This window comes from Oreochromis aureus, linkage group 5, assembly GCF_013358895.1.
Source record: "Oreochromis aureus strain Israel breed Guangdong linkage group 5, ZZ_aureus, whole genome shotgun sequence".
Lineage (NCBI taxonomy): Eukaryota > Metazoa > Chordata > Actinopteri > Cichliformes > Cichlidae > Oreochromis > Oreochromis aureus.
The window spans coordinates 35,439,480-35,459,812 of record NC_052946.1 but is presented as its reverse complement, the minus strand read 5'-3'; the positions used below and the strand labels follow the sequence as shown (position 1 = coordinate 35,459,812).

The 20,333-nt window shown below is 40.2% G+C and overlaps 1 protein-coding gene across 3 annotated transcripts in view; it reads right to left on the bottom strand.

Moving 5' to 3' along the window:
* Window positions 1-257: 257 nt before the first annotated feature.
* ppp1r16b (protein phosphatase 1, regulatory subunit 16B) overlaps window positions 258-20,333 on the bottom strand; it is a 90,379-nt gene continuing 70,303 nt past the window's right edge. For all 3 annotated transcript variants that reach the window (XM_031740394.2, XM_039612752.1, XM_031740395.2), the window contains 7 exons: window positions 19,664-19,767; window positions 12,925-13,049; window positions 5,345-5,470; window positions 5,163-5,238; window positions 4,877-5,006; window positions 4,437-4,584; window positions 258-3,823 (listed from right to left, as the gene is read on the bottom strand). In XM_031740394.2, coding sequence (XP_031596254.1) covers window positions 3,350-3,823; window positions 4,437-4,584; window positions 4,877-5,006; window positions 5,163-5,238; window positions 5,345-5,470; window positions 12,925-13,049; window positions 19,664-19,767 — 1,183 coding nt within the window. In that variant the 3' untranslated portion in view covers window positions 258-3,349. The remainder of the gene's footprint in view (window positions 3,824-4,436; window positions 4,585-4,876; window positions 5,007-5,162; window positions 5,239-5,344; window positions 5,471-12,924; window positions 13,050-19,663; window positions 19,768-20,333) is intronic.

The following is a 20,333-nucleotide window of genomic DNA, read 5'->3' as shown; positions in this document are numbered from 1 at the left end:
CAGATTTTAAAGAAAATAATGGAGCTTTTGGTGTTTCGTGACCAGTTCAACTGTACATTATACATCTCTACATGAACTATTTATTATAGCTCTCTTTTTTGACATCTATCAAAAACCTATTTACCCATTTTCAATGGTTGTGATTTACAGTGATTAAAAACAAAACGAAAAATGTATCTTCTCATGTCCACGGCCTGCAGGAAATCTGAACTCAAACTGTAACAGTATAAAAGCTTAACAGATTCAGATTCACCATGTGAAGTTCTCAAAATATACATTTTATTCAAAATATGTTAATGTAACCATCAATATATTCCAGTAATTACAAAATCAGTAGTTTTGTTTTCATAATTTGATCCTTAAACACAAGCCTGGATCTGTGTATGTCATGAGATCACAAGTAACTTTTGAAACAGGCTACTGTCCCTTTCTGCCTCATACTGAGCAGTCGGTACTTTTCCTGAACAAATTCCTGTTCAGTTTGAATTTAATTAATAAGGAAACAGGGTTGAAATTTTTTATCAACTTGTTTGCAGCTACCCGAACTAAGCTGACTTATAACAAGATGACGTCACTGTACCTAAAATAAGGGAAATGGCAAACTGTTTGACTTCATTTTTACTTCCTCAAGTTGAGGTGAAAAACAAACTGACCATTGCAGAAAAATCATGCACAAAAGTTCCATCATTCAGTTTTAAATGCACCACAGACACTGGTGTCTTAACACTCGGCGATATCTGGGTATGCGCTCGACTCTGCAGACATTTTGGACCGCTGGGACTACTTGGGGGGGGGGTCTACTTAATCGCACAGTCCCCCCCCTTTGTACAACCAAAAGTCTGCTAACACTATTCACCCATATGGTTAACTGTATTTCCTATATGTTCATCAACAGTAACAACACAGACATGTAAATGCAAAAACATGGGAACATAAGAGGAGTACTGATACAAACATATTTACAAACCTGTCTGTACAAATACTCGAACGCTGTACAGTTGATGTGGTGAGGAAGAAGTGTGATGGCGTGGCATTATAAGTAATCACATTTTCAAAGAAGTCGGCCATCAGAAGCGAACACCGGCATCAGAAAGCTTTCCGCCAAACTAAATTATTTTCAACTCATGGAAGACTCTTTGGCACAAACACAATTAAAGGAGCTGTTAAATTTAAGGAATAGTTTAGCATTCCCGGGTGTAGTCTGACTGGCTTCCTTGCTGCAGGTTTGATGACAAGGTTGATACTAAACTTGTTCTTAGTCTTGACAAATAGAAACTACTTGCCTTAACTTACCATGAAGACTCGAAACAAAGAGAAACATCTTGCTCTGTGAAGAAAACAAGGCCTAAATAATGTTTTTCGCTTTTGACATGTCAAGGCAGGAAAAGGACGCCTGCAGTGTTAATGGCTTTATTGCATTTAGGTAAGCCTGCTCATGACACCCTGTGGTTAGTGGTTCTGCATGTGCTTGTTTTAAACTAAGACAAGTGTCACTGTGAGCACACCAGCTATCATCTAATGACGTGGCAATGACCAGTTTTTGAAGACTTTCAGCGTAGCTAGTAAAAATCCAGACAACTGATATCAGAGTCGAGATTTCCTGTTACGCAAGTCTGTCATTTACAATCTGACAATCCTGCAGAGAGATTAAAAAAAAGTCTTCAAACAATAGCTCATTGTTTTGCCACTGCATTCACGTCAGTGCATTCCTCTTTTGCTCTCAGACCCTTTGCTTGCTGAGGTGCAAACTGCTCAATATTTCTCAGACTACAACAACCACTGATAGCAAAAATCTCTGTCTTCAGAGTCTGGGTGTTAATATGCTGACTGCTGGCTCTAGCTCCTCTCATTAACTGTTTCTAAAATGCTGAAATACTCCTTTAATTCAGCAGACAAACCACTACATGTAGTACTGGTTTTTTTTTGGGGGGGGGGCATGACACATTACCTGATATAACAGCCTGGGCTCGCTACATACCAAAGATACTGAGGCCTCAAGCATTCATTTAGTATCTTCTGAAAACTCATTCTTCATTTACAGTAATCATTACATAACATACAGTTTCACTTTAGAAGACAAATACAATGACTCGGGGGAAGTAAAGCCACACAATGGCCACCAGGAAAAAAACAAAAACAAAACATAAACAAATAACACTGTTATTTGTAGTGACATATTCATGAATCCATCCAGTATGATGGCTTGGTTTTTTTTTAATTACATGTACATAACGCAGACAGTAACCCTCATTTCATTTGAACCATTCTTCCATGTCAGAAGGTGCTCAGCTGGGGAGATTCGCCTCCCCCCACCAGCTCACACACACTCTCCACACACCATCCAAATAATAAATACACTCGACTTTAGAAACCATGTTTTTTCTTTGTTTTTTTTTCTTTACACTTTACATTTCATAAATAAAACATGTACAGTCATTTTCAACCATGTTTGCTTAAATTATCTATACGGGTGAGCACAAAGTGAATAATGCATAAAACAAAGCACGACCTGTCAGTTTAGGTTCCACGTGAGAGGACGGTGAGGTGACGCATAGTTGACGGAATATAGTGACCGTTTCAAACACTAGTGCAGTACTTTTACTCCTTCCGGTTATCTCTCACTGTAGAAGTATACTTCATGACTATTTTAACACTGTTTTATGGCATTCCTTTCCCTTACTTTTTCAGGCAGCATGTCAACACGGAAAGAGATGTCACAGATCTCCTTTTGCCATGTTTTGCATTTTCTCATGTGTTGTACTACAACAATATGTATTACAATATATCAGGACCCTTCCAGGATGACTGTCCTGCTTGTTTGAACATGACAAGAATGTGCCAAATGTGGTTTGATAACAAGATTAGTTTATCCTGGAAGAAATGCTGCTCTAATGAAATGATACCAATCTGTTTGTGGGGGAACAGACAAAGTTTCTTCCATGTGTGAAAGTAGAGGATTCAGTACCTTGCGATCTTCCCTCCTAATTCTAAATTTCTGTCAAAAAACACTCCCCATCCTCTTTGATTCTTAACAGGGAGAGCGGAGCCACTGATGCCGCTTCTTGTGTCTTTACATTTCTTCTGTAAAGAGACTCCATGTATGAAAGGAATTTTCTCCACTTCTCAGTTGCACTTTAAAGAAGGAGTTACGAGACTGGGAGGTGAAAGGAAATGTTTTCATACTTTAATCGGGCTGCCCGTCTTGAAGACATTTTTGAACTGGGAGTGGTGAAGGATGTTCAAAGACTTTCCTTCTTTCCTCTCCTCCCTTCTACAGAGCCTTCCTTGCTTCCCTCCTCTCAGTGCAAACATTTCCTGTTCTGGTAACAGTCACATGACCACACACCAACTATGACACACAGCAGCAGGTCCGCACCTTCGGCTGCTCCTCCTCCATAGGCTGCTTGAATTTGAGCAGGGGTGGGTCGCCGCTAGCCGGGGTATAATACACAGCGTTGCCATTGGAGGAGACCAGCGGCATGCGAGGATCCTCAGAGGTGGTTTTGGCATCAGTGAAGGAGTCTGTGGAGCCGTTACCAAGGTGACCGTTGAACAAGGGGTGGTTCAAGAGCTTGGCGGCAGCTCGCTGCTTTTTCAGCTCTGACAGAGTCTGAGGGCGCTCTTTTGCCCAGGCTTCCTCCTGGGACGGCTGGGTGGTGACGACTCCACCCTTACTGGACGTCGGTGTGCTGCCATTGGAGGGAGGCTGAGGTGGCATGGATGTTGTCGTGGAGATGAGGCCGTTCTGCTTGTTGTTGGGCTCTTTGAGGATGGTGGGTAGGTTGGACTTGTCGGGCAGCTCCACAGCGACAACAGGCTTGACCTGCAAGACATCAATAAGGATTACTTTAATCCTCTGTATTTAAACCTCTTTTAGATCATTAAATACACAAAGGCCTGACTGTGCAGGGCAGATCAGCAAACTTTGATCTGCTGCCGAGGCTTACCAAGTTCAAATGAAATAAGATGTAAAGCCAATTTATTTGCTTCATTAAAGAGAAAACCCAAGCGTTCAGAGTTATTTTGTGCCAGAGCAACATTTCTCTGAATGTCTTTTGATAATCTGCAGATAATGTGTGTAAAAAGTTGAGGTTACAATAAGCAGCACCGGCAACAGAGTCTACTGATAATGGAAGACAGTATTTCAGTTTTTTTTCTGTTGTGGGTTTCCTTTTGTGTACTTGCTCCTGGGTATTGGAGGAAGTCCTCTGTGTGATTCATCTAAATGTGACATTTCGGCTTCTGAGTGGGAAGAATCATCTTTCTGCTTTTCAAACCCCTTCTACCTGTGCTTAAAATATCTCACACACACATCATCATCTTACAGCGTGTGTGTGAGGGGGTGGTAAATTCCACCAAGCCACCCCCCACCCACCCAAAAAACCAAAGTTAGAACTGTATAGAGCTATTTATGTAAACCTTAAAAATAGTCTTACATTAACTACTTGGCTATTCTCCTGATCAGACTCCTTTTCTTTCTCGTCCTCGTCTTCCTTTTCTTTCCTCCACACGATGGCCTCGGTCTCGTACTCTTTACGACACAGGTTGTGTCTGTCCGACAAACTGGCTCGCCGCACCACTTTTCTGTGAACACAAGTGGAGTTCCCAGTAAGAAAAAGCAGCTAGAAAAATAACAGCTTACCATATATGGTACTTTTACACTTGAAACTTAAAGAGCAGAAGAACTTATACACACGCTAAACTGACAGCTTCATTATGTCAGACATTATGTCAGTGGAGACTTCTATCAACCACTCTCCTATTAAATGTAAATACAGCTGTAAGATGTAGAACAGATGTTTTGTCTGTTTTCTCATTTCTCCAAATAACAAAGCCTGTAGTAGCCATACTACCACCAACAGATGTCAGCACATACCCACGACTGCCTGCACTGGACGTTCGCCTGCACAGCGAGGTCTTGTGCTTGAGCTGTGACTTCATGATAATGTCGTGTTTGTGTTTCAGGTCCAGCAGGATGGCTCTGAACTCCTCATCCTCACACAGATCTTAAAGCAACAAGGGTAAAAGGGACACTGTTAGTAATGTTAATATAAAACTGAACAAGCTGGAAATATGACCCTGCTGAGACGATACGTTTTTTTTTCCTGAACTCACTACCAGGTGGACTGACAAGTGAGTGCTACAGTATACTGTAAACATACCAATTGGAGTCTCCTCCAGAAAGGTCTTGGCATTGAGACTGGCTCCGTGAGACACCAGCAGCTCCGCCACATGCATCTGAAGCAGCAACAACAACAACAGTGGAAGCAAATTGTATTAATGGTTCCAGAAACCTTTGTGTGCGCCTGAGCCTCTTATCTCTTTCCTGTTGTGTTTTCCTTACCTGACCCCAGCACGCTGCAGCATGAAGAGGCTGCCATCCATCTGAATCTCTGAGGTCCACACGAGCCCCCCCCTCCAGCAGCAGCTCTGCAGCCTGCACGTAGCCATTTGCTGCTGTGATGTGTAGCTGCAACAATAGAGAAGGGAATAGAGATGTTTTTCCCCCCAGTGCTCAGGATTTACTGTTTAGTATGAATTTCACATTATTTTTTTGCATGCAAAGTGGCAATATACGTGCCAAAGAATGTTATATAGTGGTGACTTACAGTTGCTTACCATGTGAGACATTTCACCTGCAAAAATCTACAAATCAAGTATTTATTTGCTTCTAAGTTTAAAGATGTCAGTTTATTACTGTGCATCTTCTAATATTATGTTAAATTAGATGTAGATTACTGTGGTCAGTTCAAGTCCTGATCAGATTAGGCTGAGCCTGCCTCCATGAAACAACCTAATCTGTTAATGTTATGATATTAATTCTTGTCCTAGCCTCAAAACTCTAGCCTGGAACATGTCATCACTCAGAGGAAATTTGTAATCTTGCCCGAGAGACCTATCCAACATACTGTAAAGAAAAAAAACTAACTGAAACTAATTTAACATTTTCAGACAATGAAACCTAAACCTGAAACTAAACTGAAAACAAACATTAAAAATATTAAAGTAACCCACGCAAACACAGGGACAATATGCAAACTCCTCACTGAAAGTTGGTGGAGTCAAACTCCACTGAGCCAACGGTGCTTCCCAATAATAAAAACAAGGTTTAAAAAGTTCTAATCAATAAAAGTCTCAACAGACTGAAGGGCTCTGTCCCAGAAGTCTTTAAACTTACGAGGAACAACTAACAAATTCAGAGCCTGTCATCGAAGATTGTGAGCCTCAGTGTGATTAGTGTGAAGCTGGGATAAATAATTTGAAGCCTGGCTATTTACTGGGACCTGTGTAAACGATAAAAAGTAATGTGAGCTCACTAACTAGAATATTTTAATAGCGACATTTGAAAAAAAAAGATAACTTTTTTTATTGCTTAGAGGGATAAAACAGATGATCTATCTAATATAAAAGGGCTTTACAGCAATCAAAGACGATAACACACAAGCATCAACAATTTTCTCCAGTTCAGCAAAGGAGACCATATATTGTAATTTAAATCTTCTTTAAATAAAAGGTAACAGGAACAAGAAATACATTTTACAGGTGAATCAAAGCCCAGACTATAGTCAGACATCCCGAACTCTGAACCTAAAGAAGCAAAAGATTCAGGAGGAGTTATAATTGTGCTCTCAGTTGATGTTTAGAAGAAGGTAATGGCTAGACGGCCATTAATCTGGGTTAAACAGTGGTCCAGGGTTGACAACCTATCCAGCTGGTGAGGCTTAAAATACATATGCAACGTAATGTCACTGGCATAGAAATGATAAAAAATGTCAGAAAATGATGAATGATGGCAGATGAAGAAACAACATAGACAGAAAAATAATAAGGGACCCAGAACTGAACCTTGTGGAACTCCACAGGTTAAGGAGGCGATGTCAGAGTAGAACTCGTTCGCCCTAACAGAGACGGTCAGATACATAGGAAGAAAACCAATCTAACGAAGAGCCAGAGAGCAGATGAGAAAAGAGAAATAATGAAAAAATGTAAAGTATAATTACTCTGACAGAATCATCAAGTGTTTACACCAAGTCTTTTTCAGCATTTTGCTTATTAGAAATAGCAACTAACTAACTAATGACCTAATTCAGCTCAACTTTATACATTTAAAAGAGAAGCAGCAGAATATTTGAGTGGCTCACAGAGTAGAAGATGCTTTCACCAACCTCAAAATGTTGTTTTAGGAGGAAACAAAAAGTAAAAATCTTTTTTCATTTTTTCATTTTGCTTTTTTAAAATCACCAAACTGAAAATTGTTATTTTCAGTTTTTGTTGGAACCTCCTTTGAATATTTTCTTATCCTGGCCTTCAAATTACTGAATGCCTGAAAAACAAAAATATAATATGACAGCAGCACTTGCCCTTTCATTCCGCCAATTTCTAAGGCCCCACACAAAGTGTGGCTGTGAGGTTGAACAATAACAAACAGGTATAAAATATGTTTATTGCAGCAGGGAAGTTGGCAAGTGGTGTGACATTCATGAAAGTGTCACTTACAGGAACTGTACTTAGTGTTGTTTGGCTCTTTTGGGGAGACCGCAGAAGTAGGTTATGTTTGGGAAAACAGAACAGAGCTTTTAAAAAAGCACCATATATTCACCAGTCTATCTTTTGGAAAATGCCATCAGCATTCCAGAAGACTGAATATCGAATCCCAGCGTTCCTTTATAGGCATCTAAAGGCTGTGAGACACACAGAATTAGCTAAAGGAAATAAGCTAAAGTTGTCTAACATGCCATAAAAATACAACTAAGGAACATATGAGTTTAACAGAAAACATCACTGTAATTGTAAACCAATGTACCGGTGCATCCCATCAAAGAGTGGTTACATTGATCAAAACTAAAAGACGGCCTCCTTACTTAAGGACAAAATTTTTAAACTTTCTCATTTAAGTCAGTGTCAGATGAGGCTGAGGACGACAAGTAATAATAGGACAAACCCGAGGCAAATGAAAAGATCGTTAGCATTAGCCAAATGACAAATCTGACCTTTTGGCGGGACTGGACAAAAAGCCGCTGAAAACATCTAAACCCGATCTAATAACAGTCTGTCCCACTTACTGAGACGTTTCACTCAAAACCAGAAATGTCAACCTCATGCTGACAGTTCAGGTTAAGCCAGGGGACCATCGGAGTCTTTGCTGAGATTTTCATTCTGAACCAAACCGGTGGACCGACATTGGACAACACTGCCCGTGTCACCGTGCCAAAAGTTTCATAATGTCAGCATACTGTGAGCACTCCAGTTCCTCCCACAGTGCCACCAGCAACATGTCCTGATTTACCCTTCCACTGGTCAAACGCATGCCGGGACAAGCACTCTCTTGTCTTCCATTTTCACCCACAATCTAACGACATGCAGCAAAATGTGTGATTAAAGGACTGAAATAACCTCCATCGCCGTATCTTAACTTAACAATGCGTTTCACTTGTTATTTCCAGTATGAAATGCTTTGTGTACATGTGAAACTTAACTCGCCTCACTCATTCTCCTTCACAACGCTAAAAATATAGTTTTCTAAAAAATAAACAAAACCTGAGATGACAGTAATTGAGAAGAGAGGACTGCAATAATAGACCCATAAGTTAGGAGGCAGGCAACAACTCAGTGCACTTAGTATGTACTTAAGAAACTGCTCATCTACTGGGATTTTCCCTCACAACCGTCACTGGGGTTTACAGAGAATGATCTGTAAAAGTGAAAAGTGAGTTCTCTGGGTGAAAATGACTCATCGATGTGAGAGGTCAGAAGAGAATGGCTAGATTCCTTCGAGGTGATGAAGGCAAGAATGACTCAAATAAGCACTCATTACAACCAAGGTATGCAGAAGATCATCTCTGAACATTCTGGTCCAGTTTGCACACCAAAACTGGACAAAAGCAAATTGGGAAAAACATTCACTGGTCTGATGAGTCTCGATTTCTGCTGCAACATTTGGATGTTAGGGCCAGAATTTAAGCAACATGAAAGCACGGATCCATCCTGGCTTATATTATATAGTGGTACAGTATTATAGTATACAGTTCAGGCTGGTGGTGGTGATGTAATGATATGGGGGATATTTTTTGGAACACTTTAGGCCACCCATTACTACCAATTAAGCATCATTTATATGCAACAGCCTGCCCGAGTATTGCTGCTGACCATATCCATCTCTTTATGACCACAGCATACCCATCTTCTGATGGCTTCTTCCAGCAGGATACAAAGCTCAAACCATCTCAAACTGGTTTCTTAAGCATAACAATGAGCTCACTGCCTTCAAATGGCCTGCACAGTCACCAGACATCAATCCATCCAAATCCAAACCACAGAGAAACATTTCCAACACATTGCTAAATCTACACAACAAAGAATTAAGTCACTTCTAAAGATATAGGGAGGTCCTGCCTAGCACCAGCAAAGCGTACTGTACCTAACAAAGTGTCCAGCGAGTGTATTTTTATATATAAACTTTGTGTTTATGTGTCAGAGAACAACATGTGACACTTGTTACTTTTCCTTACTTTATGCAAAAAAAAGTGTAAACAAACTTCCAACAAAAATGAAAAATATTTCTCTTCTCCACCTGTCTGAAGTCACAAAGCATACAAATCATTGTGCCTGCACATCAAAACAGGATCATAAAAATGCATTTCACTGGAAAACAAAAGATTAACCTTACATAACTTCCTGTCAGTTCAGGGTCTCTTCCTCTCATCTGTGCCAGGGATTTTAATAAGGCATGCTCTAGTTTGCTTCATCATGCTCGAATGAAGATTAACAGGATGTAGAAAGCAAAGGGACAAGCAGCTCAATCACACAATCTGTAGTAAGACTTTAAAGCTTAACGGGGTTATTTTGGGATACTACCATCCCCTAACTACTTCCATCCAGTGATCCGTCACTGTGTTTCCCCTGTGTAGCTAAATCCCTAATACATAATAAAGACTTCATTAAGGCATCTGACATTATACGCTCTACTCAGTAAATTATGTGCTAATGATTTTTTTTGTACCTTGCTTGACTTTTATTGCATCACTGTACTGAAGTGCTAAACAAAACAAATTTAGGGACTTATTTATTAGGTACACACAATCCTCACATACCTTTGCACTATGCAGCAAAGCATAAAGACATGAGGGCCTTTCCTAGTTTTCATTCTCTCGTCTACTTCATCTCTCTAATCACATTTCTGCATCAAGCTTATAAACTTTAGGGGTTGGCATGAAACGCACACAAAAGGCCAACAGGAGCACACATGCTACTGAAAACCAAATATCCAATCTGACCATGTTTTCTTTGATGAAATGCTGCTTTTATGATTCTCATCATCTATTCCCACTCCTCTTAAATGCAATTTTATCATCACTACAGGTTTACTGTAATCTAACATTTGTTTAAATAATGACTGCAGGTATACTGAGCATTCATAACTGGAGCACTCAGACCATTTAAAATCATACAGCTGATTTGCCTTTAAAAAAATTATAATGAGGCTCTAAATGCCTGATTAGCTTTGAAGGTTTTACGGCCTCGCGAGACAGTGTTGCAGAGCACATAATCTTTAAAAGGTGAATCTGTAATAAAGACGGTCCACTGAATATTTACACAACATTTGCTTTTTTTCCCTCTTTGTTCAGACCTGTGACGCCTGATATTAACGCGAGAGGTTTGTCTCTCTGCAGCACGTCACCTGGAACCCAGCGGGTAGGAGGGTTCATTTAATTTTTAGCTCTCTGTCTTGTTTTATTTCTAACTGCCTCCTTTTTAAATGCTTTTTCTTCATTTCCTATCATACATAATGTTAATGTGGTGAGTGTTCATATTAAACAAGATCAAAGTTTCCAGTAATGAGGTCAGCATATATCCAAATAATCCCTATGAGCCAGCAGCTAAGGCTTCATGCAGACTGCTTTAAATGAACCAATTCAGACAGCTTTTTTCTAGTCCTGGCTGTGATGATAATAAAAATGCATATCCCCAACATGGTCATCTCCGCCACACAGGTCTATATGTGAGCCAAGATGCCCTGAAGGGTGTACTACGGGGGGACAGCAAGCTGTGCTGAGCTTAAAGTCAAGAGTTTTCCAGTGTCATGATGGTGGCTCTGCTCTCTCTGTCTCTGCTAATATTTTATACATACAAACTGTTGAGCCACACCTCACTAAAGCATGAAAGAAGCACTGCTGCAATTTGACTACTTTCAGTTTGCGATGCAGAAAATGTGTTTATGTTCTTGGTGCTAATCTGCTGCTGCTGAGCCTCTTTTATAGCTGCTGGAATTACAGCTACAAGAAAAATGTAAAACAAAAAAAATCCATTAATTACATACTGAATACTCATTCAGTCAATAAAAATAATTTCATCGCTGACTAAACTAAAATGATTTCCATGTCTCCTATATTATGCTAAGGGAGAATCTCAGACCTGAACACAATGAATAATTTTCAGTATTTAAACGTGTAAAAGGTTTCCCAGCTCTAATGTACAGTTAATTTAAGAAACAAACAGCAGTATCAACACCGGACCAAGCATTTAAATACATTATGTATATAATTTTCTGCGGCATTGCTCTCGTCTGCAGCATTTTACTGATATATTTTTTATGTTCTTTATAGCTCTCCATCTTCTGTTCATCTGATAAAATTTCTGATCGGAGTAGACGATGCTCCCTTGATCCATTTAGCTCCGAAGAGTAAAATGATGAGTTAAACACCAACTTTTACGTGAGCCTGCACTGATTCTGAAGGAGGAGGCAGCTCAGGTTAACAGAGAAAGTTGATCCCGACTGGGGGTTTGGGTTTTGTCAAGCCAGCTAACACAAAGAAAGCTTGGCACGTTGAACTTGCTTCGCAGTCTATTCATCTGCTATGCAGATCTTCTGTTTATATGAGAAACAGAAGAAAGGAGGGGAAGATGAGAGGGGAGCAAACATCTGAACAGAAGAAAGTTGCTTTAAAGTGTGCAACAACATCATTTTTCTTTCCTCAGACAGTGGATAAACTGAGGCGCCGCACCAGTGTAAGATGAATCAGATGAATTTTATAAATGTGTCTCATCCAAAACTACTCTTGCAGAATCCAAGGGTAGAAATATGGAGCCAGAAATGAGCACAATAGGACCACTTTAACAAGCTTACATGAAAAAATGGCTTCAGCCCAGAAAATAATATTAAAATCATTTCCTCTTTATTGCACCAAGATTTGTTTGCTTAGATAACCCAACAAAAATAGCAAGAAAGGCTTAAACCCCAATATTAGAAACCTCTGGGTGATTCACCAATGGAGGAAGCCTCCAGAGCGTACAGACAATTAAAGCAGTGATATGGCAACACACTAACTGCATGGCTGCAATGCATGTGTGTATCCACCCTGCCAGTCTTTCCTAATCTTTGAATGTAGCAATCTTAATATCTGCTTTCCCTTTTTTAATAATACAAAAACATTATGTCTGAAGAGCAAGAGCAGCAGCTGCGGTCCAGACGATATCGCAGTGAAGATTTTAACCTCTCGAGACAATTTCTACCCTCATCTGAGGCAGACTACTCTAACAGAAGCTACCCGCAGTAACAAAACACTTATAGCTAATTTAAAGCCACAGTCAATTATATCTCAGACAATGTATTGTGGAGCAGCTACAGAAAGGCAGCTGCATTAGCTGCCTATTAACACCACACACAGAGCTTTGCTTTGCCAAATCAGTGCACCATCACTGAGTAACCTGAGCACATAAATCTGCCACTTTACATCACATTTTACATTAATCTAAGTGTATTTATGCAGTATATGCATCACATTTGATCATTTTAAGCGAGCACATTCGTTCCACAGAAACAGAATTAAATATTTACAATATTAAAGCAGCAAGAACTTCAGGGATGCTGTTTTAAATTGAGTTTAGTTGAGATTTTTACAAGAAAATCAAAGTCGATGAACTTACCAGAGTAGCTCCCTGAGAGTCCTGCTGGTTGACCTTTTCTCCATGACTCAGCAGTTCCTGAATGTCTCCTATCATCTTCCTCTCTGTCGACGCTCGCGTCTCGTTGATCATCTCCTGGGTGATGCCTGTCAGTCAAACATGCAGGCAGAGCAGCCAGAGTTAACCACAGGGGAGTTTGGTCCTGACACTTTTAATATATAACTGCAGCCTGGGCTGGTGAAATGGACAGTTTTTGATCTGAGGCGAAACCCACTTGGGTATGATACCCCTGAGACACGTACCTGAAAATAAATGTTAGCACTGAACGTGAATTTATTCTTCACATAAATGTTTTTAAATATTTGACAACTTAAAATGCATTTATTTACTGCAAAATCAGTGCAGAGCTGCAAACTTGACCATCTGAAAGTATAAAGTGACCATTTTCTGCAGGTAGTTTATTCTCATGCTGGCTGTCCTTCTATGTCCTGGCAAAGAGGTTTGTTTGCAAAGACGGTTTGGCCCAGGTGTTTCTGGATGTCACTTCCCCTCTACATTCCTCCTTTAATCCATCTTCCTGCTGCCAGGTAGGACTCAATGCTCAGACCGCCACACTTCAGCAAAGAAGTTATCCTCCTTCGGCTCAGTAACATTCAGCGTTAATTGAAAGAGGTGTCAGTCAAGACTGTCTCTTGTATTCTTGCAGTGTAACTATCAAAATATGTGAGTTAACCTTTAGAAGAGATCTGGCGCACAAGGTCAAAATATCTACACAAGATCCGCCCATTTTTGTGACACAACCAAAGTAAACACCCTGCTCTAATTTAACAAAAAAAAAACTGGGTAATTGAATTCTCATTCATCCTTAAAATGCTGTTTACGGAGGACACTCCCCTGGATCTGATCATTCTAACTTGAAATAAATTGTAGAAGCAGTCAGGTCACATTTCACTGTGCATTTTCCTTTGTTAGGATTTCAGCCCCGTGACCTTTCTCAGTAATAAATTTGGCACGTAAAGCTAAAGGCAATGGCAGTCAGTCATCCACAACTCCTACTGCAATGTCACTCTTTTGTTTTTAACAGGTGTCCACGCATGTGAAGGTTAACAGTTGTGATGAAGGGAGTTAAAAGGGTGAATTGAATTTGCAATCACAGTCACCTGGAGGGGTTTTAAAGGCTCACGGATCAAGGAAATGACAGCCCCTTTTAGTCGATTTAATTCATGCCTCCAGCAAATGTTTTCTTCTGTGTTTTCTGTTGTTTCTGTCAGAAAACAGCAGTCTCTCAGATACTCGTGTCACAAATTCTTTCATATTTTGATTTTGCTGCAGTGATGCGCCACCGCCTGAAAAAAAACTCCCACAAGGATTAGAGGATGTAAAATCTAGAAAATATTCATCATCATCAAACAAAGGATTGTTCCCCCTATTTTTAGACTTTTCAGGAAACGTACATCACTGGCAGTAAATGTGACTACATTAGTTTCAGGTGCTTCAAATACCTTGTTGAGTTATAAAGTTGTATTTAACTAAGTAAACAATATAAATGAGAACAGACAAGAACATCGGGGGAAGTGAAAAACCTAACCAAACAGTTCATACAGGTTGGACAAAAGATCTGGTCAAATATTCACCAAGAACCATCGACCAGTTGTTCATTGTTTGTTTATGTGTGTTGATGCAGCAGGCTTGTATAAACATACACTACATGAGGACATGATGTCATTCAAGTATACACAAGCAGTTATATTTTTGCACATAAGGCAACAGAGTCTCCTTTCTGTCTTAGAGGCTACTTGTTTAAACAGCTCCTGACTGCAGTGTTAAGCAGAAAGGAGCCTTTCTTAAACTGAAATGTCTACAATTCCTAGTAAAGGGTAACCATGCTACCATGGCAGATGTCTGGTATGGCAATCCTATAGCAGTTTCCTGCAATATTACAGTAATAAAGACAGTGACAGCTGTGATGGCTGCACAGCTGGCTAAAGCTGTCTACACTGCACTTAAGGCCACTTGTATCTGTTTTTATTTACATTGTGAAAATGTACTTATTCTTAATCTTGTGAAGAATTAATTACTTAGAAATAGGTTTTGGAAATAAGTCACATAATAACGATTTTTTTGAGCTCCAGTCTTTTTCCTTATTCACTGCTCTTTGTGGATTTGGCCACATGAATTCCACATGATATAAGCAGATGTTATGCATGCTACATGGCTGATTTCCAACCCCTAGAAACTGTAAAACTAGTATAAAATGTAAAATTCAGTGAGTAAGTCTAATCAGCATCATTATCATAAATATAAATTCCTGCTAGCTTTGATGTAACCCTGTAACAGTACCCTATATATGACCACTCCAGCATAATCCATCACCATAAATTTTTATCCCAATATTGCATAATTCAATTCAATTCAGTTTTATTTATACAGCGCCAAATCACAACATCAGTCGCCTCAAGGTGCTCTACATTGTAAACCTCCCGCAGAACCAGGCTCAGGAAGGGGCGGGGCCATCTGCCACAATCGGTTGGGGTGAGAGAAGGAAGACAGGATAAAAGACATGCAAACTAACCAGTTGACTTTACATTTAGCTCAGATATATTTTGTGAACAGTTTGTATGGTTGGTGTTACTTTTTCAGCTGTTTGAAAAGTTGTATTTGAAATGGTCTGGAACTTTTCTCTGTTACATTCTGCGACTGCACCTTCCCGTATACACCATGAACGCATCACAGGGATGAGAAGGGAAAAGGGATGTCTGGAAGGTGTAAGCAGGCTATGGGATGTCATTATTTTCTTATTACTGAGCAGGTACCTCCAGGCCCTCACCGGAAGCAGTGCCAGGCTTCAGCACATTGAACAGTAGTATGCATTAACCTGCCAATCAGATTTCATTACTCAATAACTGAAGGTGTTGGAACACTTTTCCGGATCATTTGAGCCCAATTTAGCGCCTGAACAGAAGAAACAGAGAGCAGGGGATTGTCCACGGATAGTCTAGCTCTACTATTATGTGGTATTTTTGTGTTTTTTTTACAGGGGAAGTGAACTGATTTCAGCATCAACACACAACATCCATGTTCATCAATATTCCACAACCTTAAGCCATTAAGATTTATTGTATTGTTTTACTGGAAGCATGTTCATTTTTGGCTCTTAGAGTGAAACTACTGTGCAGCAGAGAGATTTCATCATGTGCCACTGTAGAAGAGAGAAAAAGGTAAGAAGCTATAATTTTGCTGTCTACACACCTGAGGAACTATGACTGCTGCTGCACTGGAATTGTGAGGCTGTTTCCTTTCAAATAGCGATGCAGAACAGGCCAACGATGTTCAAAATATGCTCAAAGTGCCATCTTCCCTTCTTTATTGCATGTGTGGATTTGACTGGGCATTAAAAAAAAATGCATTACGGTGTCATGCCCCACTCTATTTTACCCAGATACACAGATCCCCTCCTTATCTCTGCAGCTCATCACAGATGAACTGGGCTCTACGGGGAAGGATCAAGGAAGCACTAAATCCATCGATGCTGCATATCAAGTGCTGCGCGTGCGTGCGTGTGTGTGTGTAGAGAGAGGCTGACTGTGTGTGCCCATCCCTGCAGTGTCTCAGGAGAGAGAAGTCTTATCCAGCAGTACAGTGCTGAGAACATTACAGGAGCAATTAGCAGCACCGCGCTCCTTTTGATCAGCTTAATAATCATTCTTCTCACCTACTGTACCGCTATCTGCTTTCTGCAGCTCGAGAGATCCTATTGTAAGCTGAGAACCTCATTTTCGAGTGTCTGTTTTCCCTCTGAGAGCCCCTGCTCTCCGTCTCTGTGCATTTTCAATAACGCCTCACATCCACACACTGTAGCTTCATGTGTCCTGTTTGTACTGTTAAAAAGATCAAAATTATTAACTGCATACTTGTTTACGAGTGCAATAACCGGGCTTCTCGAGCTTTAGTTAACCAGGGAAATATGACTGTGCACCCCTGATGCTCTCCTGCATCTACAGTCTCCTCCTGCTTACTCCCATCAGCTCCACACACGCATTTGGCATTTAGCAGTGTGCTGAAGGGCACCTTAACCAACTTAGGAAAGTTTCACCTTTTCTTTACTTTTTTGTTTTTGATACCACTTGTGAAGTACACCAACCAACAGCCTCATACAGGTAAACAAGCAGGTGTGAGCACATGAATAAGCAATGACTTTTGTGAGGCAGCACGCTGCCCTGAAACACGTCGAATGTGGAAATAATTTCTGTTTACTCTGTATGAGACTCGAAGAGAAGGATTAGATATGATTCATGTGCTACTGAGGTTTGTCTTTTTTAAAGATGTTTGTTGAATCTCTAAAGTGGAGGTGAAGTTAGCAGTGTTAACGAGACGTTACAAAGATTAATGTGTGTGTACGATCCAGGAGGCAAAGAATACACTTTAAAACTTAGAAGGAAACTGTGCTGCACACTCACTCATTTTAATAAAGTAAGTATGAAGCTACAGCCTGTTAAACTGCTTCTGTACAGGAAAAACAGAAAGCTTGTTCTGTCCAAAGCAAGCAGCATCTTCCATAAAAACAAAGTCAATGAGTAAGCAGAAAAAAAACTGCAGTTCAGTGAACAGCCGTGTCAGGCTGGCCCCAAGAATCACAGTTCAGTCTTTTCATTGGCTGAGTTTGGTTTCAACACATTTTTCACTAACCATAGTTAGTTAGGACTAGTCACACATACCTAGGGTCTGACTAAGTCAGTGACTGGCCATGACAAGCAGTTGCTACGTGAAATTGCTTGGAAATAGGTAAGCTGCACTAATTGCTCTGGTCACTAAGACATTGCCATGGTGGCCTGTAGTTTACATGGAAGACAAGTGACAGTGAAACTGTGAAAAGTGCAACGCAAACTTAAACTGGGGACTGTTCACCTTCAAAGTAAAAGTAGGACTTTTTGAAACATGTTTTGGATGCAAAGGTAAAGTAACACTTTTACTTTGAAGGCAAACAGTCTCCGTTTTGGTTTGCATCACACTTGTTTGCAGACAAGTGAAACTCTTCTATGCAAACCTTGTATTAAGCAACAGGAGCTTTTTGGTATGACAACATGTATCCACCAAACTTCCACAACCACTTGCCACATGTAGACTGGCCTTGAAAGTGTATAATACTGGCATAGCAGCTTTGCTAACCAGACATAAGTGGTTAGGACTTAGTAACACTAACCAAGATGGAAAGCCATAACTAGGCTTAGCCGAAAACCCAACTGTACCCCGTGTCCTGGTTAATAACTACTACTACTACAACTAGAGGTCTGTGTGACGTCTTTGTTTTAGTCTATGCCCCAAAGGCAACACTATTAAACTATCTTGTAATCAGAAAGCAATTAATTACATTTTTTGCAATCTTTTTAATCGCATTTTGCAAAATGATACTTTAAATGAGCCACAGTTTAGCAGCCAGTTCTTACAACAGTACAGTGAAAACCCCCTGCTGCTCGATTTGTTGTTTCGTTCCCAGCCGTGAGAACACATGCCAGCTTGAGGATGTAACCATTTACCAGAAAACAACAACAAAACACTGAGAGCAGCTCGTGTTAAGAGGCTTGATTTTACTCCAGTGTAAATAAATTTGTCTGTTGCTTCGACAGCTTTTGTACGCGTCTTTCTTCACACCGCACACACAGACAAAAATGCAAACAGCACGAGTTTCCCCCTCCTTCATCACTGATGTGCAGTTATGTCAGTGCCGATCTCCTTGAACTCTCTTTCACTCATGTCGCAGAGACAAACTGTGGCATCTGCAGCTGTTTACAGTGACACAGCATGAATATACAGTATCCTAATCTGCACCCCGCTGGCACAGAGAGAGAGAACTGTGAATACTTTCAGCTCCTCACAGTGTCAATCATAAAACTGTGCCTCACACTACGTGCGATATCAGGTCACAACTCCGATGCCATCTTCTTCAGCAATCTGTTCTTGTGACAAGCAGACCGTTAAGACTGCCAAAAGCTGCAAGCCGCAAAGGTTAAAATAAGATTTGCATCTTCCTTCCGTCTCATCTCTAATTTTTGATAGACCTGGACTCTTAAACGACTGCTTATTATAGCGCTCACACTTAAAAAAGTAACAAAAAGTAACAACACAGTCCAAGTGTTAAAGTACAAGGAAGCTGATTAAACTGTGTCTGCCTGCTTTAAAGTCCACACATCACCTATCACAGTTTTATTCAGACTAAAACAGCAGATCTATACAGCAATACATGAACTTTGCTGTCCAGACAATGACTTTTAGACTGGATACAACTTTTAACTTTAACATTTGTAACATAAGCTTTAAAGTAAGGTAGCGGTAGCCTGTGTTTTCAGTAAGTCTAAGAAGCTAAGACTGAGTTAGCAAGCTAGCCTCTTCTGGTAAGTCTCCTGGCGTTTTGGCAAAATACACAGTTGTTGACTAGGAATGAACAGATGTAATCAGGGAAGGAAATGAAGGGGTTGAACTAAGTGAATGTTGTTTTTCCTGGAAAGGTCTTGTTCACTGTGATTCTAAAAAGAAAAAGGAAATGTTTTACAAAAACAATGATGGTTAAAAACCTCCCTGTGCTGGTAAAGTTAAAGAATGTACTTTGTGTAACATCATTACGCCTGCACATACCTACGTAATCTTCTCTCAATTATCAGTCTGACAGTTTGCAGACTGAATCTGATTCCAAACTTACTAAAAGATTTTATCATCTGTCTAACCTTCCTGTCAGTAACTGCCCATTCAAGCATTTATTCTCTACCTCTGTTGGCCATGGCCGTCTCAATGATGTCCAGCGTCGGATCATCTTCACACAGGTCGTAGGGCATGTTCCCATCGGAGTTGACTGCCAGCAGATCTGCGCCACTGTGGGAAATGAGCGGATGAATATTTCAACAAATCCAATCAGAGTTAATAAATGCTCTGAATGTACAATATGCAGGGCTAACGACTCAATGAGAAAAAGTGTTCAATATATTATATTTCACGGCAACATCTGTGATGCTAAAGTCCTCAAAAGTTTAAAAATAACCAAAACAACTTTAGTCATCAGGGTAACACCGGCCTGTTTTCATGTCCTGACCTACTGTAACACACAAAGATGCTGAAAACTGACAATCTATAACTCAAAGTCTTGGACGGGGATGACAAAACAAATGTACATTACATAGCACTAACTGAAGAAGCTAATTATCATCTTTCAGCCCAGAACAAATGACACTGCGTCATTCAGCAGTTTTTAACTTCATCCATGTGACAGCACGGTCGCTTTGACGAGTCCTGCACGTCAACAGATGGCAGCAGTGTGTTTGTGTGTTTCTAGTCTCTGCATACAGGCTGCAGTTCAACCCGTCATGTTAACAAGGAGAAACAATACCAATGTGTACACGTGCAGTATGTTAATTTGCCTGTTTTGTCTCTTTGTGTGTGCA